The 22,412-nt window shown below is 35.8% G+C and overlaps 1 protein-coding gene across 1 annotated transcript; it reads right to left on the reverse strand.

Annotated features, from left to right (window-relative positions):
- Positions 1-516: 516 nt before the first annotated feature.
- On the reverse strand, positions 517-21,723 carry slc6a7 (solute carrier family 6 member 7). The gene is made up of 15 exons (XM_073825174.1): positions 21,185-21,723; positions 19,556-19,781; positions 14,633-14,764; positions 14,251-14,399; positions 14,095-14,138; positions 11,298-11,436; positions 9,028-9,162; positions 8,837-8,940; positions 8,614-8,738; positions 8,338-8,450; positions 6,907-7,044; positions 6,606-6,705; positions 4,229-4,347; positions 3,737-3,910; positions 517-1,237 (listed from the first exon to the last, which is right to left on the reverse strand). Exons 1-15 carry the CDS (start codon positions 21,305-21,307, stop codon positions 1,070-1,072), a joined length of 1,989 nt encoding a protein of 662 aa, XP_073681275.1. The 5' UTR covers positions 21,308-21,723; the 3' UTR covers positions 517-1,069.
- Positions 21,724-22,412: the final 689 nt, after the last annotated feature.

Below are 22,412 nucleotides of genomic sequence, written 5' to 3' on the forward strand. Positions count from 1 at the left end.
CTTTGCGTCATGCATCTATTGATAAATCTTTAAATGTCAACATTTACAGGAAGTAGCTCTTCCATCACTGTTTACTGAAATCCACTGTGAAATACACACCAACGCAGTAGACAGACCCAACACTGCGCATACTCTGTGTATATACATACCAAATTCTTGAATTGTTCATGCAGGCTAAGCTAAGAACACCACGAATACCAGAGCTTTTTTTGCCAGTGCACTCTGTACACATTTCTCTGGTGTATTTAACATCTCTTGAAGGTTTGTTTGCATCAACCGCTGTAGAGCGGAACATTAAATAGCTAGGCACACTCAGAGAAACCGTCTAAATTAAGATAGCTCAATAAGTTAGTGTCCACAACAAAGCCCTAACAAGGGCAGGTTTACCATTGTTACCATAGTGCTCTGAATCAACAAACCTGTTCCTGCGCCGCCTCTGTCATAAGGAAGTTTGCTTTATTCAAAGTATGCACGGCCTGGGTTTCAGACCACTGAAATAAGCTGAATCTGCCCAGCTTCAGCTGAGAACAATTCATGATTTTATTTGCTGGATTTGTGGCATTTTAAAAAAGGCTGTTTTTATACAGCATATTTTAACATTCTAAAGAGGTTCTCATACTACTTTATTTTATTCGTGTGAGCAGTTACTATTTCAAATAAGTTCTGTTTTGTTTAACAATGTCTCCTAAAGGGCATTGACCTGGCTCCTCTAAATGAAAAACAGATCATGTTACAAGGTATGTTACCTTAAAAAACAGGCCTATAGATTCTTGGGTGAAAAGACTAGATGAACGGCATGAAATGGAATCCTTAGGATGTCAAGTATTCAGCCAAAGAATCCAAATGTCTTTAACGTTTCCCAGTCTCTGGCTTTGGCTTTAGGCCCAGTAATATGTCTCAGGAGCAATCAGCATAAATATTGCATTAAATGTCCTACAAGACAGTATATTTATGTCAGTCCAGCTGGACTGGTGAGGAAGAATATACAATTCTCCAAACAGAAGTCCTCACCAGTAGTTCAGTTTTCAGTACTTCCACCAGTTCTGACCTCCCGACACTTGGGGTAGCGTTATGCCTCGCTTATGGCCTCCCAGTTCATAGCAGTGAAGTCCGCTTCAGTCAGGTTAACCGTAAACGGTCCCTCAACTTGCTGAGGCTCCACGTGCTGCTCCTGAGAGGTCATGTTTATGTTGTTAACACGCCAAGAGTTAAGGGGACGGATGGATTTCTGGAAGCGCTGAATGCAAGAAATATATGTCAGAATGAACTTCACACACATACCTGCTGATACAGTTCTATATGGAAGTCTGTTTCCACCACTGAATAAAAAGTAAAAGGTTATTGCGACTTATCTCACAACTATGACTATTTTTCTCTCAGAATTGCGAGATATAAACTCACAATTGTCACAATTGTTCTAACTTTCCTTGCAATGCTGACTTTTGTCAGAACTCACAATTCGGACTTTTTTTCTCAGAATTGTGATATGAACTCACAATTGTGAGTTATAAAGTCAGAATTACGTCATATATAAACTTGCAACTGCGAGTTATGAAGTCCAATTTTGTTGGGGAAAAAGAACAGATATGTTCTCAGATTATCGTTTATATCTTATAACTGACAATTCTAACTTGACTCGCAATTTTAATAAAATGCGAGATATAAACTCAGAATTCTGAAAAAAATTCTGAATCTCAATTCTGACTTCATTTTTCAGAATTGCACATTTTTACCTCACAACTCTGACTATAACTTGCAGTTCTGAGTTTATCTTACAATTCTGAGAAAAGGTCTGAATTGCAAGTTTGTATCACGCAATTCTGAGAAAAATGTAAGAATTGCAAGATAAAATCTCGCAATTCTGACTTTTTTTATTTCAAGTTATTAAGTCAGATTTGTGAAATATAAACTTCCAACTGCGAGTTATGAAGTCCAATTTTGTTGGGGAAAAAGAACAGATATGTTCTCAGATTATCGTTTATATCTTATAACTGACAATTCTAACTTGACTCGCAATTTTAAGAAAATGCGAGATATAAACTCAGAATTCTGAAAAAAATTCTGAATCTCAATTCTGACTTCATTTTTCAGAATTGCACATTTTTACCTCACAACTCTGACTATAACTTGCAGTTCTGAGTTTATCTTACAATTCTGAGAAAAAGTCTGAATTGCAAGTTTGTATCACGCAATTCTGAGAAAAATGTAAGAATTGCAAGATAAAATCTCGCAATTCTGACTTTTTTTATTTCAAGTTATTAAGTCAGATTTGTGAAATATAAACTTGCAACTGCGAGTTATGAAGTCCAATTTTGTTGGGGAAAAAGAACAGATATGTTCTCAGATTATCGTTTATATCTTATAACTGACAATTCTAACTTGACTCGCAATTTCAAGAAAATGCGAGATATAAACTCAGAATTCTGAATCTCAATTCTGACTTCATTTTTCAGAATTGCACGTTTTTACCTCACAACTGTAACTTTGTAACTTGCAGTTCTGAGTTTATCTTACAAATCTGCAAATCTCGCAATTCTGACTTCATTTCTTAGAATTGCAAGTTTATATCAACTCTGAATTTATAATTAGCAGTTGTGAGTTTATATCTTACAATTCTGAGAAAAAAAGTCACAAGTTTGTATCAGGAAATTCTGGAACAAAAAGTACATATACTCGCAATTGCAAGAAAAAAGTCAGAATTGTGATATAAAAAGTCACAAATTACCTATTATTCAGTGGCAGAAATAGGCTTGCATAATTTTAAGGACAAAATTTGTAAAACAATGTACATTAATAATAAATATTATATACACATATGTGACCCTGTACCACAAAACCAGTCATAAGGTTAAATTTTACAAAACTGAGATATATACATCATATGAAAGCTCAATAAATAAGCTTTCTATTGATGTATAGTCTGTTAGGATAGGACAATATTTGGCCGAGATACATCTATTTGAAAATCTGGAATCTAAGGGTGCAAAAAAATCAAAATACTGAGAAAATCACCTTTAAAGTTGTCCAAATTAAGTTCTTAACAATGCATATTACTAATCAAAAATTACATTTTGATAGGTTTACAGTAGGAATTTTACAAAAAATCTTAATGTAACATGATCTTTACTTAATTTCCTAATGATTTTTGACATAAAAGAAAAATCAATAATTTTGACCCATACAATGTATTTTTGGCTATTGCTACAAATATACCCCAGCGACTTAAGACTGCTTTTGTGGTCCAGGGTCACATATAGTTACACTTATTGTATTAGATAATAATAGTCTATGTGTCAAGATTCTTTTTAATGTTTTTGAAAGTATTTGCTTACAAATGCATTTATTTGATTAAAAAATACAGTAAAACCGGTAATACTGCTAAATATTATAATTTAAACAGTAACTGTTTTTTGTTTTAACATGTTTCAAAATGTAATTTTTTTTCTGAATGAAAGTATTAATTTTGTAGAATCCTAATGGCCTAAAATTTATAAATAAATATGTGACCCTGGACCACAAAACTAGTCAAAAGTAGCACGGGTATATTTGTTACAATAGTATGGTTCAAAATGCTAGATTTTTCTTTAGAATATTAAGCATGGCTAAAAATTTCATTTGGACAACTTTAAAGGCGATTTTCACAATAATTAGATTTTTTTTTTTTTTTGCACCCTCAGAGTACTGGTTTTGTGGTCCAGGGTCACATTTGGTGGTATGATGTTTTGAAGGCACTTACATCTTTAAGAGTGCCAGACTCTTTACTGACGGCCACTATGGCCCAGATGAGAATCTGCAGACAGCAGAAGGCGCCCATACATACACCCAACGCTTTGCCCCAGGTCGGGTACACATAGGTGCCATAGCGCAGAGGCGTCCGGTACATCTCGATGAAGATGTAGGTCAGGATGAACTGTACACAGAAAACAAACTTTTACCATTCTGAATAGAAAGACTGAGGCCTCATCTGTGAATAGGACTATCACTGTTAGAGAGATACAGTGTCTCAGCAACTGAATTATTCATTACGCTGGATGCAGAACAGAAATGGTGTTTGATTCCACACTGATGTAAAGCCAAGTCTTTGAAAGTATTGTAGTATGATTCTGCTGATTTCCATTTAACATTAACAAATATATAACTATTCACCGTTGACAAAATCCTCATGCATCATTACATATTAAAACATGAGGGTGATTCCAATAAACCAAACCATAAACAGGACACCCACCGTTAGCAGGAAGGGAGTGAAAACCACCCAGCAGGCTTTGAAGTACCATAGCAGTTTTGTGCACCAGGGGGGACAGCGACAGATCATGTCCACAATGTCCTGACAGAACTGGTTCACACCTGCAGTTACATATGCAAATATAATCACTGAGTGCAGTCACATCACATACTGTACAAAGAACAGCAGCTGACAAGGAAATGTGATAGAGAAGTGGATTATTATTTAGCAGATGCTAAACGTGTGACATTAATACAAGGAAACACTCTGACTGACTGACATGTACAGGTGAAGCAATAAACTAAAGTTTGTTTTTATCTGCCATTCAAGGCAGGTTTATCTGAAATCGATGATACCACAATAAGAGACTGCGGTAAAAAATGTCTTAAAGTAGTAGTTCAATCCAAAAAGTAAAATTTACTCACCCAAGTGATGTAATTTAACATTACATCACTTGCTCACATATAAATCCTCTGCAGTGAATGGGTGCCGTCAGAATGAGGTCCAAACAACTGATACAAGCATCACAACAATCCACAAATAATCCACACGACTCAATGAACCAATGTCTTGTGAATTGAGAAGCTGGGTGTTTATAAGAAACAAATCCATTATTAAGGTGTTTTGCATTTAAAATACCCGTCTGTAATCCACAATAACGCTTCCTCCAGTAAAAAAGTCCATCCCCTGTTGTCCTCTCACATCAAAATACGCTGACATATTTTCTTAGAACTTTGTTAAACTGTTTTCACAGTGAAATGTCCATGCATATTTCTCTCCTGATTCAGGCGAGGTTTTTCCCACTTACAAACAAGCAGCTTTTCACTTTACAGGGTGTTAACTGATGGACTGGAATTACATGGAATACTTGTGGATAATTGTGATGTTTTTATCAGCTGTTTGGACTCTCATTCTGACGGCACCCATTCACTGCAGATGATCAACTGGTGAGCAAGTGATGTAGTGCTAAATTTTTCCAAATCTGTTTCAATAAATAAACAAACCCCTGGTTGTCACTGAAGGTGAGTGAACTATTTCTTTAATGCTCATGCACTGAAAATTTGATTCCGCAGAGTTTAGCAGAAATGTGCGTAACCTTTGCCATAAAAGAAAATGAAAATGTGTGATCCATCTAAAATAAATAAATCTTTAGTCCATAATCTATAATTACACTTCCTCCAATGAAAATTCCCTGTTGTCCTCTCACATCAAAATACATTGACATATTTGTTTAGAACTGTTTTCAACTGTTTTTATTTGCAATTGGTGCTTAATCTGTGCATATTTGTCTCCTGATTCAGGCTAGACAATTTTTTTCATTTACAAATATGACGCTTTTTACTTCACAAAGCGTTAATTAGTAGACTGGACCCATGAGGATTATTTAGGGATTATTATGACGTTTTTATCAGCTGTTTGGACTCTCATTCTCATGGCACCCATTCACTGCAGATGATCAACTGGTGAGCAAGTGATGTAATGCTAAATTTCTCCAAATCTGTTTTACTAAATAAACAAACCCACCTACATCTTGGGTCACTGAATGTAAGTATATTTTCAGCAAACTTCAATTTTAGGATGAACTATTCCTTTAATATCTACGCTGTGGAAATTTACTAGAAATGTGTGTAGACTCTGTTATAAAAGAAAATAAAAAAGTGCTGGGCAATGATTAATTGCGATTAATCGCATCCAAAATAAAAGTTTATGTGTACATAATATATGTGTTCATACTGTGTAAACAGTTGAGATCAAAAATGTATAAAAAATTACCCCTTTCCAAAGTTTACATCCCCTTGATTCTTAATATTGTGTTGGTACCTAATTGATGCACAGCTGGGGTTTTTTGTTTAGTTTTAGTTGTTCATGAGTCCCTTTCATGAGTTTGTCCTGAACAGTTAATCTGACTGCTGTTCTTCAGAAAAATCCTTCAGGTTCCACAAATTCTTTGGTTATCCAGCATTTTTGTGTATTTTTGAACCCTTTCCAACAATAACTGTCTGGTTAAGATCCATCTTTTCACACTGATGACAACTGAGGGACTCATATGCAGCTATTACAGAAGGTTCAAATGCTCTCCAATGCTCCAGAAGGAAAAAAACATGCATTAAGAGCTGGGGGGGGGGGGGGGGGTGAAAACTTTTAAACAAAATAGAGATTTTTCTTATTTTGCCCAAATATCATATTTTTTCATTTAGTACTGCCCTTCAGAAGCTACAGAAGATAGTTACATGTTTTCCAGAAGACAAAATAAGTAAAACTTACCCTAATCTTCAAATTCAAAAAGTTTTCACCCCCCCGCTCTTGTCTTTTGATTATGTTGTGTTTCAGCACTAATAATATCACCCTGTCACCCAGAATGAAATGAAAGTGAGTGTACCATAAAAGAATGAGATGCCAATGCACATGAAGAGAGTAATGATGATGAGACCAAAGCTTGTGCTGAAGGAGTCTATGAGTGTGAACCAGTATATCCCACCCTGTGATAGAAAACACACACAAAAAAATCAAAGTATGTGACAACAAAAACAGCGATAGCATTAATGGACAACATGAAGATGGACAAGACAATGAATTATGATATTAAACATTGCAAATACTAAACTCTGAACATTTGTACACATGCATTTATAAAAATGTCAAATGCTAAATCCTACTATCGGTCAGCTTGTTGCTCTTACATCAGTGATGAGCAGCAGGCCCATGAGATAGAAGCTGAAACAGAGCAGCGCCAGAAACAGCGTCTTATGCTTCAGATTAGATCTGAGCTGAGGAAACTCATCCAGCACAGCCGTACAGATCCCCTCCATGTTACCAAACTGCAGAAGAGAGAGAGAATAGCAAGAATTAAACAAAGGACTAACCTGTCAGGAGTGTACAAATATGTCATAAGTTTCCCTGACATCAACATTAACAAAATTAAACAGATCCTCGAGTTTGCTGTTAGGGCAGCAGAAGGACTGCTATGTGCCATCATCTGTTTGCTCTCACATTCACATTAATGAAAGATATTCTTTCAGTATGTTCAAGCTATATTTTAGCAGTATGTGTACATCCTGGGAACTGAATCCATTACCTTAATGATAGCAGTGCAAAGCATATATGATATATTTACAGGTGAAACTTATATATATCAATATTATAGCTACACATACACTTACTATAATAGCTATATATAAACAAATGAATGTTTTGGCAATACATGGGTAGAAACTGAAATTGGAGACAGAGACAAACAGGGATTTCATGTGAAGAAATGAGTGTTGTAGCTCAGTGGCAAACTGTGCCGTAAGACAGGATGTACATGGTTGTTTCACACATCTCTTGACAAATCTGCTTCCTAGGCACTGATGTTACATACAATCACATTTCTAACGTGAAAACGCTGAAACAAGATCACTTGGATTCATATTACACACAGTTCCCACACTTTTTAAATAATGAATTGCCATGACTTTTGTTATAATCTTCTCAGTCATTCAAATATGATTTTTTTCTTTAATTTTTATAGAAAGTCTTTTGAATTCAATGGAAATACTGTGGATTCAAATCATTATTCTTATGTGTATATGTGAACAAATGTAAACTTCCCCAGATAGTTCACATATGTCTGCAAAATGTTAAAGAGCTCTTGATCTGGAACAAACGTCTGGCAGACGTCTATAAGATGTGAATTTTACATACATTCTAAATCATAAACATCTTATAGACATCTAATAGACATCTATTTGACATCTGATAGGAAACATCCAATAGACGTATTGCAGCTGAGCAAATTACATCTTGCAGATGTCTTGCAGACGTCAAATAGACGTCTACAAGATGTATGTGTGCTATCAGGGACCATTTAAACGTTTGGGGTCAGTACGATTTTTTAAAGAAATTAATACTTTTATTCAGAAAGGATGCATTAAATTGATCAAACGTGACAGTAAAGACATTTATTATGTTGAGAAAGACTAGAGAAATGGCTACAAAAAATCATATGTGGGCAATAAATGACATTTAAAAATAATAAACTTATAGAATTCAGTATTTACATGTATGGTGTGACTCTAGCAATGCTGTGTCTGTTAAACTTGAGAGAACCTGAATGCACTGTAGGGTCTTACCAGTGTATCTACTCCCAGCATAAAGAGCATGAGAAAGAACAGAATTGACCAAAACACTGATCCAGGCAGAAGAGCCAGAGCTTCTGGGTAGGCAACAAATGCCAGACCAGGACCTAAGAAGCAAATTACAATCACAAACAATGCATTTGCACTGGCTTTGGAACTGCAAGGATGTGAAACATTTTCAGTGACTGGAAATCGTAGTGCTACTGTGGGCTGAGCTATCCAGGATGTGAGAAAAAGGAGAAGTAACATGACAAGCTAAACAGGATGTACCTGAGTCCGCAACCTCACCCACAGGCACGCCCTTCCTCCAAGCCATATGACCCAGGATAGAGAAAATGGCAAAGCCTGCGAAAAAACTGGTCCCGCAGTTCCCTATGGTGATGACTATAGTATCCCTGCAAGATGAGAAATCCTTTTAAGACTCTGAAATAACGTTTAATGAAACAAATAGCAAAAATAAAATGTTTTCCCACAGTAAAAAAAAAAGCCTTACCTGATGACATTATTGTCAAATTTATTGTAAGATGCCATTGACAGGAGACCACCAACCCCAATACCCAAAGAATAGAAGATCTGCGACGCAGCATCATTCCAAACCTACAATGCACACAATACAATACAAAACAGAAGGGAATATAAAACCACAGCATTTATATAAAAATTGTGTTGTTTAGGAAATTGTACCTGTGCATTAGCCAGATGGACCCAGTTTGGAGTGAGGTAGAAGGCGACACCGTTTAAGGAGCCCTCAAGGGTGGCCCCTCTGATGATGAGGACCACCAGCACAAAATAGGGAAAGGTGGCAGTCACATATACCACCTGACATCAGAGGAAAGATGGGAAATTAATTTCTCTGTGTAGAACAAATTCTCATCTGATCTGAAACGGCCTTCTTAAGTATGAAGTCCACACCAGGGTTAAAGGGTTTTGTTTGTCCTGAACAGTTAAACTTCCTGCTGCTCTTCAGAAAAATCCTTCAGGTCCCACAAAGTCTTTGGTTTTCCAGCATTTTTGTGTATTTAAACCCTCTCCAACAATCACTGTGTGAATTTGAGATGCATCTTTTCACACTGTGGACAACTGAGGGACTCATATGCAACTACTGCAGAAGGTTCAAATGCTCACTGATGCTCCAGAAGGAAAAAACATGCATTAAGGGGGTGAAAACTTTTGAACAAAATGGAGATGGAGTACATTTTTCTTATTTTGCCTAAATATCTTTTTTTTTTTTTTTTCATTTAGTACTGCCCTTCAGAAGCTAGAGAAGCTCGCTACATGTTTCCCAGAAGACGAAATAAGTTAAATTTACCCTAATCTTCAAATTTAAAATATGTTTACCCCCAGCTTTTGTCTTATGAAGATAAAACTGAATATGTTGTGTTCTTCAGCACTTCTTCAGCACAGTTTTTCAGGTCCATCTTTACATACTGAGGACAACTGAGGGACTCATATGCAACTATTACAGAAGGTTCAAACGCTCACTGATGCTCCAGAAGGAAAAACCATGCATTAAGAGCCAGGGGGTGAACACTTTTTGAATTTGAAGATCACGGTCAATTTAACTTATTTTGTTATCTGGGAAATGTGTAACTTCTGTAGCCTCTGAAGGGCAGTACTAAATGAAAAAAATATATCTAAAAATAAGAAAAATGTACATCCTGTTCAAAAGTTTTCACTCCCCGGCTCCTAATGAATGTTTTTTTCCTTCTATAGCATCAGTGAGGGTTTGAACCTTCTGTAATAGTTGCATATGAGTCTCTCAGTTGCCTTCAGTGTGAAAAGATGGATCTCAAAATCATACAGTCATTGTTGGAAAGGGTTCAAATACACAAAATGCTGGAAAACCAAATAATTTGTTGGACCTAAAGGATTTTTCTGAAGAATAGCAGGCAGTTTAACTGTTCAGGACAAACAAGGGACTAATGAACAACTATCACTAAACAAAAAACACAGCTCTGGATTATTCAGGTAACAACACAATATTAAGAATCAAGTGTATGTAAACTTTTGAAGAGGTCATTTTATAAATTCAACTATTATTTTTCTTTTGTGGTCTATATGTAAACATATGTTATGTGAAATATTTCATTCAGGTCAGTACTAAATAAACAATAATATGCATTTTGTATAATCCCTCTTGTTTTGGTAAAATTAACATTTGCAGATTCTAAAAGGGGGTGTAAACTTTTGACTCAACTGTAGCTTAAAGGGACATTTCAACCAAAAATGACCCCATGATTTACTCATCCTCAAGCCATCCTAGGTATACATGACTTTCGTCTTCCAGACGAATAAAATTGGAGTTATATTAATAAATGTTCTGGCACGTACAAGCTTTATAATGGCAGCGAATGGGTGTTGAGATTTTAAAGTCCAATAAAGGGCATCCATTCATAATAAAAAGTGCTCCACACGGCTCCAGGGGTTGAATATAGGTCCCCTGTAGTGAACTGATATGTTTTTGTAAGAAAACTGGACTGTTGAACAAAAAACACCCACCCACTGCCATTATAAAGCTAGGAAGAGCCAGGACAATTTCTAATCTAACTCAGATTGGATTCGACTGAAAGAAGACAGTCACATACACCTAGGATGCCTTGAGGGTGAGTAAAACATGTGATCCTTTTTTAATTTTTTGGAGAAAAAAACGTTAATATTGAGAATTGGTCCCTAAACTGAAGTGCTACCACTTAATGTACTAAAATAACTAAAACTGAAATTGTAATAAACATTTAGAAACACTATACAGACATGTTAAAAAATCTAATAAACAACAAAATGACTTAAACTTTAACAAAAGTGAACAAAAAAATAATCATTCAAAATATTATTAAAAATGGTAATAGTATCTCAGTGATACTAAAATGGCCTACTATTTTCCTATTGGGAAAAAAGCCAGCTGGATGTACTGTGGATCTTTACAAGCTTTCAGGTATGTCTGGGTGAGGTCTTACCTTTCCAGAGCTACGAATGCCCTTAAGCATACAGAGGAAAATGACGACCCAGGCAGCCAGCAAGCACAGAGCTAGAGGCCAACGTACTGGACCGGGATCGTGCAGCCCTTTACTGTTCACCACACCTAGAACCTTTTCACTAAACACACACAAACACTTTGTGTAAGATTCAAGAATTGTGTCAGAGAGTTTAAGGAGTGGTTTTGTGGTACATCCCACCACAGAAGACTAGAATAGATTTTTCAGGTCTGCATGTGTCAGTAGCTACAGTACTTTGGACTTGAACTAGGGATGCTCATATTGACCGTTTAACCGTTAACCGACAGTAAGAATTTTAACCGATTATTACTATCAGTTAAACGGTTTAAAAGGGTTTTTTTTCTATTTTTTTTTTTTTTTTTTTTACGTTTGCTGCATGGTGAAAGAAATAATGCTATCTGTAAGTTATCCGTTTACTCACGCGCAGTGTGGCTGTACAGACATATTTTGCTTCACCTTTACTTAAGTAAACAGATGTAGTATATGCAACTCAATGGCAAGTGGCGTTATTGGGTTATCAGAGAGTGAATCCGTGAGTGAATGTGTTCAAATTCTGAATGAATTATAGTCTAGAAAGTGCGCAATAGGCGCTCCCGTTACAATCACTGGAAAGCTATCACTCATCCTAGAGTAGTTCATCGCAATCTCATAAAGTTATTAAAAAGTAATAATATAACCTTTACACTGCACAAGTAATCTCTTATTTATATAATGCCAACACTTTCTTTGTTTTAATAAGAGAGTTCGCGAAAGTGTAGAAGTCAGCAAAACTGAAACCGGCACTTTGGTTGGTGAGTGGATTGTAACATAGCCTCCTGTGATTGGCCACAGTGATAATCAAATCAACATACATGTCTGTGATTGGCTATTGCTGAACGCTGTAAAACACGCGCTTATCCTCACGCATATGACAGTGGATAGAAGTCCCGAACCGCAAATTGAAAGGGTTTTTGTGATGGTGTTTTTTTCGCGGATCTAAGAGTTAACAGGCAGCGGTCCTGCCTATCCGTACAGCATGTGGACATGTTAAAAACTAGGCACACTGAGGTATTGGCTGGCCTGCTATATATTTTTATGTCCGACGAGAAGAATACCGGTACAGTTCTTCAAAGCGCATAAAAGGATTCAGTGTGTTTTAGTTTTGTCATCTTTATTAGGTAGTTATTTAATTTATACCTATTTAGTGTAGGCCTATTTATATAAATCTTTTTTTTTTTCATTCAGATTTTCTCTGTTCTCAGAACCGCTGCTGATGCGTGATAATTTATTATGTCAATACAGTTTTTGTTGTTGCTCTGTATGCTGCTGTTTGCACGTTAAAATAAAACATTTGTTTGTATTTTTAATGTATTATCACAGATACTCGTGCATTCTATTTTTATTTTAAACTAATTTATTATTCTAATTTTATCAGTTAACGGTTAATGTTCGGATAACGAGCAGCGGTTGTCGGTCAGGAAAATTAACCGAAATGAGCATCCCTAACTTGAACGGATGTTTTCTGTACTATATCACACAACTAACTGTGGTATTTCTAGATTTGAAGATGTGAACAAACATGAAACACAAGCAAATTTGGTAACAGCAGTTAATGAAGGTCAGAATGACAATGAACAAAGTTTTACAGCACTTTTTTTAAACATTTGTTAATATATTTTTATGCTTTCGAAAAAAGTCTTACCAAGATGTCTACCAAGTCTGCACTTCTTGATTTAAAATACAGTAAATATTAATTCTAAATATTCAAAACTGTAATATTCTGAAACTGTATTTTAAAATATATTGTAGCCAGTCTTCAGTGTCACAAGTTCCCTTCAGAAATCATTCTAATATGCTGATTTGGTGCTCAAGAAACTATTTATTATTATTATTATTAATCTTGAAAACAGTTGTGGTGCTTAATAGTTTGTGAAAATCATCAGGATTTACTTCTCGCAGCATTTTTTTGAAATAAAGGTATTAATTTGAATAAAAGTATTAATTTCTAACAAAAAAAATCTTACTGACCCCAAACTTTTGATCAGTGGTACAGGTTAATTTCAACATCATATTTTACATTTAAAGTTATAAACTAACATGAATGTACTATGAATCGGAATTCACACATTATATTAATTTACTAAAGTATATTAATAAATCAACATCAATAAAGACTGTAAATATTTTTTTCATGATTAATTCATGATACCTAATGCAATAAATAATGTTTAAAAATTGTAAAATCTTTGTAAAAATTTGTTTATGCACTTTTCTACTACTAAAAGACAAATAGTAAAATACAAGCAAACCAAAAATGATTCAGACACCAGATATTATTTTTGATATTTGTTTACTAGTGGGTGCTGGACACTATAGCTCATTTACGGAAGTAAATTGTGACATATACTCAAAAATTCTTCATATAGTGGACTACCATAAAAAATGTGTACAAACTTGGGACCAAAAAATGGATTTGAGTTCTTGTCATATTTTATTAGCATTTTCTAAACTACAGCAAATAAACTGTGATAATGTGAGAAATGTTGATGGTGTCTGAATAAAGTTTTGTTTGACTATACGTGGCTTACAAAACAGTTGCGAACTTTGCACTGATAGGATAAAAAAATTAACTGATTAAAATGAAATTAAAATGTTTTTTTTAATTATTAGTTTGAAATACATTTTCATGTAATCATATTTATTTCTAAAGGTAATTTTCAGACTAGTTTAGTAAAAGTGTAGCCTATAGAGAAACAGAGAAAAAAAAAGACAAACTTACTTCCAGAAGACCTCAGAGGGACTTTGGGTGACATTAGTTTTGTTCTGTGGAGAAAACAATTATTATGAATAAGAAAAACTATCTGGATGATAATGTAGCTGAAAATCACAGTTGCCTAAAATTCTGTTAACCTTCTAGCAAACAAGTACGACTTACTCCACAAAAGGCAATGTTTTGAAGAGCATCACATGACCAGGGCAGAGGGCTCTGGAAAGAACTGCCCAGGTAGTAGAACGTCCAGGCGATAATGACATTATAATAGAGACACACGAGAGTGGACACACACAGCATCCCTATACCAATTCCTGCAACGAGACCAGGACAAAACAATCATCTACATTTGTTTAGCCCTGTATTATAATTACCAGTTAATTACAAAGCAGAAGGATCATTCATTTTTACTTCTAATGCAAAGTGGAGCTACAAGGCTTTGAATAATGAATATAACTTAAAACCAAATTTACATATTCACAGCCCACTTAATCGTTTACAAACCATGATTAAGGCACTGGGTGATGAATTACATATGAAGTGGTACCTTTGAGGAGGGGACAGCACTTCCAGACGGTGATGGGACCCGCGGCTCCATACTGGCCCAGGCTGAGCTCCATGAGGAAGAGAGGCATTCCCGTGAAGAAGAGCATGATGAAGTACGGGATGAGAAACACTCCTGTCCAACACAGACAAGATTCATGACTGTTTACATAATTTTTTTGTTGGTAATATTTATTGGTGAACTTTTAACCACTTTTATTCATACCAACAGTAAATACAAGACAAGTGATGGGATGAGGAGGCTGGAATGGGATTTGGAAAAATATGAGTCAGATTCAAAGTTCACCTGCATAAGCATCACAGCTTAACATGTTGCAGCTTGTGCACTAACCACTAAGCCACAACCCCAAATTATGTCATTTGTGCAAGTTTTTCCACACTCCTAAATCACAGGTAGTTGCAATGGGATTTTTTCCTCTTCGGGATTTGTATTATTCACACATTTCACATCATATAAGTCTACTAAAACCATGTGAAACATTTAAAAACACTACTATAAATACTGCAAATCTTTTTTTGGCATTACACGTGCTGTTAATTCTGGATTTAACAAATCATTTCATAAACAGAACTGGAAAAATAACTGTGTGTGTGTGTGTGTGTGTGTGTGTGTGTGTGTGTGTGTGTGTGTGTGTGTGTGTGTGTGTGTGTGTGTGTGTGTGTGTACCTGGTATTCATCACGTTATGGGGACCAAATGTCCCCACAAGGATAGGAATACCAGTAGATTTTGACCTTGTGGGGACATTTCTCAGGTCCCCATGAGGAAACAGGCTTATAAATCATGCACAATGAGTTTTTTTGATGAAGTAAAAGTGTGCACAATCTCCTGTGAGGGCTAGGTTTAGGTGTAGGGTAGGTGTAGGGCGATAGAAAGTACGGTTTGTACAGTATAAAAACCATTACGCCTATGGAATGTCCCCATAAAACATGTAAACCCAACATGTGTGTGTGTGTGTGTGTGTGTGTGTGTGTGTGTGTGTGTGTGTGTGTGTGTATTTTGGTGTGTAATATGTAAGAGAAATGGGAGCAATTTCAGTGTCCACTTTCAGGCGCTCATTGTGTCTCTTCGGTTTCAATTCTGGTATTCGGCTAAAGTTCAGAGTTGACCTTGAAAGTGTTGTTTAGAACAATTCATGAATTTCATCATGTTTGATTTTTTACAATTTATTCCCTTTTAGCCTACTATTGTAATATAAAACATAAAACCTCCAATCTCGTTTAAGTATATAAACAAAATTATGCTTTTTACATCACCCTACAACTAGTGAACGAGTCTCTTCATTTGTATTACTAACTATATTTACTTTGCAAATTTCTTCCTTTTTTGAGGCCTTCATGGTTTAGCCTAATTTGTTTCAGAGGTTTAAAGAGGAATGCACCCTTGCTCCTCCCTACTGCAGGGAAAGGTTTTTGGTTTTGGTTGGTTGCACAGAGGGATGGATTTCAGCTTAGGGTGACTAAACCTCCCAGTTTACTCATGAAAGACCCATTTAGACTGGAAGTTCATAAAGTCTCTTATAGGACCCTGCTGAACAGAAATTCTAATGGTTTGCACAACAAATACCATTAACATCAACTAATAACAAATAAAACCATTAAGAAATGTTTTCCTGTAGTGTGTTTTGGGACATGTTCCACCCAAGATGAAGGCATCAAATTGCCAGTAGAGACCAACAGGGACCATTACAGTTTCCATTAAAATCAGTACAATTCCCATTATAACTAGTAAAACCATTACAAATTCTTGGATAGTTACTATATAGGGCTGACACGAGTTTTAAAAAATCCATGACTGCATTTTGTAGAGTAACCGGCAAAATACTGCAAGTGGCACATTCCACTGATGGGAATCCATAAAGCGCATTATTAGACTGCTTTCCAGGGCTGTGTGATATATTAAACTCACTTAAAATCATTATAACACATAATTCTATTGTAATTTCACAAATGCTATGATACAATTAGAGCTGCAAAACGATTAGTTGTGATTAATCGATTCAAAATAAAAGTTTATGTTTGCACACTATATGTGTGTGTACTGTGTATATTTATTATGTATATATAAATACACACACGTGTAAATTAAAAAATATATTTGTATTTGTATGTAAAAACTTGTATTTGTATGTTATTTTTACTATATATATAAATCTAAATATTTTGCATATAAATCGAATATATTTTTCCTTAATATATACATATATATTAGTGGTGGGCCGTTATCGGCGTTAACGTGCTGCGTTAACGTGAGACTCATATCGCGCGATAAAAAAAATATCGCCGTTAATCTATTCTCAAAGTTGGGTTGGGAGCTGGGTCTAAACTACGCAAGATATGATGACTTTCACCTTGATATTTTAGCGCGGATGATGTATACCTAGTTGAATTGCACTGTAGGGGGCGAGAACAAGTCTTCAACTTCTGTGAAATTACCACATCAAATGAGACGTGCAAATATGGATGCAGTTATGAAGCCGCTTCAGGGCAGGTGCGTGCGTTGCTAGACCCTTTTTACCGGGGCACGTGCCCCAGTGAAAATCTGCTGTGCCCCAGTAAAATCTCAAGTTTGAGTTATAATTTACTTTGATAATCCCGAAATAAAGACATTAAACTATATGCAACAACTGAATTGACGCTTCTAAAAGCAACGCAGTTTATTGGAAGACTATGCACGCAGATAGGCTCTCCATACCCGCGCGCCTGTGTATTTTACGGGAACGCGCACGTCGTACAGCCTTTTGCGCAGAAGTACTTGGTTACACAAGTTTCTATAGTTAATTGTGTTGTAAATGCAATTGTCAAGCAGTTTGTAATGCATTTTGGAAACAGGAGATGAGCGCCTGGTCTAATGCGCCACCTGGCTTGAGAAACCCGTTCTCAAAGACTTAATTTTAGTCACTATTTGGGTAGCACACATATTCTGAATGCCTTCAGCAGAATTCAAATTAGCCATTTTAATCTAGATTAATCTAGATTAATTTCAAGATTTAATCTAGATTAATCTAGATTAAAAAAATTAATCTATGCCCACCACTAATATATATATATATATATATATATATGTGTGTGTGTGTGTGTATTTATATATACATAATAAATATACACAGCACACATATAGTATGAAAACATACACTTTTATTTTTAATCGATTAATCGCGACTAAATGTTAATCGCGACTAAATGTTAATCGCGACTAAACGAGAGTTTACACATTTGGATGTCCACATATTCAAGAAATTACAGTAGCTTTAGCATTTTTTGTTGTAAAGATGTAGCCAAATATTAAAGATTAAGTGGACATTTGAATTAAATGTTGTTTATGTTTAGTCAATATTAAACATGGATTAGATCACGCAGTAAAATGTAAAAACAACTGTGGCGCAGTCATTTGTTATAATGTTTAATGTACATTAGCTCTATTGTTTATAATACATTATGGCCTGGTTTCACAGACAGGGTTTAGACTAAGCCAGGATTAGGCCATAGTTCAATTAGGACATTTAGGTAATTTTTTATAAACATGTATTTAAAAAAAACATTACTGGTGTGCATCTTGAGAAAAATAAGGCTCTGGTATATTTTAAGATAAGCCAGTGTGAGTTTCTTTCAGTTGAAACAGCTCAGACTCACATTTTAGTCTGGGACTAGGCTTAAACCTGTAAAACAAGGGTTATGTATTTTAACAGTGTCGTTGAATAAAATCAAAAACTTGCTTTTGATACTTTATTGGAGCTAATTATTATTGCTTCATTGTTATTGTATATGTATTTTAAGTAATTTTAAAGGCTATTGTTTACTTACATCTATTTCTAAAAAATTATAGTTATCCGATTAGTTGATTATTCATCAGAATAATTGACAATTACTTGATTACCAAAACCAGTGTTGTTTTTGACAACCATCTTAGATTTAGTCTTAGTCTTAGTCTTTTGGACTAAAATGCTTATTAGTTTTAGTCAAATTTTAGTCACTTCTATATGTGATAGTTTTAGTCCAATTTTAGTCAACGAAAAGTCAAAAAGGTTTTAGTCTAGTTTTAGTCAAAAAAGGGGAAAAAGTAGTCTTTTAACAAATTAATGTAGGTCAGTAAGTATTTTGCTGTTGGGTAGTGTCACTTGTAAGTTCTGAAAATAGCAGATCTATAGTTCAACACAATGTGAGCTTCCGGATCGACTATTTTCACCAATAATTACAATGGTTTAAAACATAAAAGACAAACAAGGATGGAATGCTAAAACGGCTTGCCATACTAGTATGGCAAAGAGTATTTAATGCTAAAACGGCTTGCCATAGCGGCAGATACGTTTTAGGTTTTGATTGGCATGCACAATAAGCAGAAATGTCATGCATTTTAAACGTCTGACGGACCACCCACTAACATTTTCGTCTATTCTCGTCTCGTCAACGAAAACTCACACACGTCTCGTCATGTTTTAGTCATCAACGAGCCATTTTTATCTCGTCATCGTCCCGTTATCGTCCTGAAAAAAAGTAGCGACAACGAAACGATTTCGTCATCGTCATCGTTGACGAAAACAACACTGACCAAAACAAATCGTTATTGACAGCCATTTTTTACTGTTTGTTTATTTTCAGCAGGGGAGTGTGCACACATTTTTTTGTGTTAAGGTGCAGTCACATTAACAAAATTGAAGCAAAATTTTGTGGAAAAAAAGGTCAATTTTGATGTACGAAGCACAAGCCGTTTTCTGAAGGTCAACACAGCAAATTTGAACTTGAACTTTAACATGAGTCTGTTTTGGAAACTTTTCAGCCCTCATGCAAAATGACTGAATTTTGCTAAAAAAACAGTAAATGTGACCATACCTTTACTTGAATGATCCACAATGTACATTCTGTACATCCTAACAGATTAGCATTTATATTTACTCTACTTTCACTCACCTCCGCCGTTTCGGTAGCAGAGGTAGGGGAACCTCCAGACATTTCCCAGGCCAACACAGTAGCCAATACAGGAGAGCAGAAATTCATATTTGCCACCCCACTGTTCTCTGGGAGGCAGAGCAGGAGGAGCAGGTGTAGAGGATGGAGGCTGATTCGCAGTTTGAGACTGGGAAACAGGGCTGATGACGTCGTGAGAAGACGCAATCCCGTTCTGCTGTGCTGGACTCTGTCAAGAAGATAAATCAAAACTTATGATCACTGATCAAAAGCAACCATAAAACAGATCAACAGCACACCTCTTTGTCATGGAGTAATAAACCAGATGATAAAAAACTAAGGTTGTCAGAAGGCTTTAGGTATAACCCTGGCAACGGCCTAGCCACACCCTAGCAACCATTTTAGAGTACCTTATCAAGGGTACAGCAACATGAACAAGCCAACAATCACCCTGATACCACAATGGCAATGACATAAAATTGGTTTCTATTGACTTAAAGAATTGTACTTTACCTACCATACCTACCAAAAATCTATAACACCTAGAAAACCACTGAACTCACCCTAGCAATAACTACCTAGAAATAACCCAAGCAACTGCCTTGCAAGCACATGTGACCCTATTAACCACTGAGAACACCCTAGAAACACCCTAGCAAACATGAGAACACTTTAGGAATTGCATATCAACTACCTAGTTACTCCAAGGGTACAATGCTAGACGTCTGAAGGTTTATGGTTCATTTTGCTGTCAAAATCAATATTGCTATCTATCTGGCCTTAAAAATTTCTAGCTTTTAAAACTACAAACTTCTCACCACAGCTTTCTCAAGCCAACTTCAAAGTGTGCTTAGGCTTTTTAAAATCTAGTTTGCATTACTTCTCTTCTCAGCTGTACACAATATAAAACATGTAGTGTAGTTTACTATGCAATTCAGATTAAGGAACTAATTGTCAGTTTGGTCTGTTTAGTGTGTATCCTAGTGAGACAAAAGGGAAGTAAATTGATTGCTAAAGGAACATGGATGACACACTACTGAACAAGGCTGTCACTGACATTATTTTCAGGTATTTTCATCATACATAATAATAATAATAATAATAATAATAATATAATCAATAATATTCATAATTATCATTACTACTAGATTTTTTTCAATTGTAAAATGAAAAAAAAAAGCAGACCTACATTAAATAGGTAAGGGGGTCCTTAAGTTATACTTAAGCCAAAAATTATCATGAGTCACTATTTATTTTCATTGTATGGAAAGAAGATAAAATGAAAGAGTATGGTGACTAAAGCTCTATTTCTGCTTTTGTGTGGAAAAAAAAAAGTCATTTTTGGAACCAAATGAGGGTGAATAAATAATGTCAGATGTTTTATGTATGGATGAAGTACTTCTATCTAATAATAGTAACTACAAAAAGCACAACACAAAACACAACACAAGAGTTAACCGTGGTGAAACGCAGCATCGACAGGAATGAGAACAGACGGGTTGTGTTACCTCGACAGACCAGCAAGCGAACAGTGTTCAAACGACTCCAAGTTTCTTTCAAAATTCAAATAACATCAAAACAACAACATTTTCTCGTTTAAAGTAAGTATTAATGTGTATTTGAAGTAGCTACCTCTCTTGTAGGAGCTGCGTACACAGTCACACCGTTTCCAGGTGCTGTCCTCGTCTCCTCACTCGGCATCTCCCCAGCGCTTTTCTTCTGGTGCTCGCTACATTGTTCAGTTAATGGTTTCATCGAAACTCCTGGTGGACTCGTAAAACGGACTGTAATGTGTTAGAGACCTTACATAGACCACATTAGAATAAAATAGAGTAACCTTGAATAAAAAGCGCAGGTGGACTGCAATGATCCATGTTGTTGGTTGGGGGAGGGAGAGAACAGTCGATGGAGGGAGGCGCCGCCGGTGTGTGTACTGTTCCGCAGTGCTCACAGTGCTCACCTTCCTGCAGGTGAACTCGTAAATAATGCCCCTCCTAAGAGCACTGCTGGTCATTCCCATCCTCCATAATTTTATTACTTATCAGTACGTATATTTAGCTGTCAGTCTGTCTGTCTGTCTTTCTTTGTTGACAAGTCCCGTGTCTCTATGCGGTGGTGCGTCAATGTCTCAGAGTGACATCAAATGTGGAAGCTTTATTTTCGTCTGCCAAAAAAATACTGTCGGTTGTCAGCTTTCAAACATCTCGCTCTACGAAGCGAATTGGTCTTATTGCAACAGGAAGCCACTTCACCGAGTTCACTACAACAGCAGGAAACCGCAGTGTGCTGGCTTGGTATGACACAAACTCGATTTGTGAGTCAACAACAAATGCAGAAATGTATTTGATTGTTAATAAATGTAAATAGCTTTATTCAGTCAATAGCCTATATAGTATAAATAGCCTACATTGCATTATTTTTTGGTATTTATATAAATCTCTCAGATTACAAAATGGCATTAATCAACAAATTTTCAAATACTGAGGTGTGCAAAAAACATGGCTGAACAGAAAACAATGTAAACATTTTTGCCTTATTAGGGACCCAAGCCCCTACGGAATTATTAGGAGCCAAGCACAGAAGGTGCAATATGGCACCTATTGCATCCGCTGGCATTCTTCTTCTTCTTCCACTCTGGAAATCTATGGCAGCCCATAGAACTGCTTGCTGGAAAGTTGAGAAATTTGGAACACAGATGAAGGACAGTCTCAACATTAACAATAGTAAGTTTAGAGTCTCTAACTTAACTAGTGTCCAAATTTTCCCTCATGTTTATGCTAATAACTTTTGAATCGTAAGGTCTAAAAGAAAAAATTATTTTTACCACTGCATCCTTGGCTCATGTCAAGTCAAACAGACA

Source organism: Garra rufa, chromosome 19, assembly GCF_049309525.1.
Source record: "Garra rufa chromosome 19, GarRuf1.0, whole genome shotgun sequence".
Taxonomy (NCBI): Eukaryota; Metazoa; Chordata; class Actinopteri; order Cypriniformes; family Cyprinidae; genus Garra; species Garra rufa.

Bases quoted from the DNA above. Each gene is read 5' to 3' on its own strand.
- slc6a7 (XM_073825174.1), bottom strand. From the start codon at position 21,307: ATGAAACCATTAACTGAACAATGTAGCGAGCACCAGAAGAAAAGCGCT. The intron at 9,163-11,297 runs GTAAGACCTCAC...CTCTGATGTCAG, and splicing joins GCATTCGTAGCTCTGGAAAG to GTGGTATATGTGACTGCCAC. The intron at 8,941-9,027 runs GTACAATTTCCT...TGTGCATTGTAG, and splicing joins TCCATCTGGCTAATGCACAG to GTTTGGAATGATGCTGCGTC.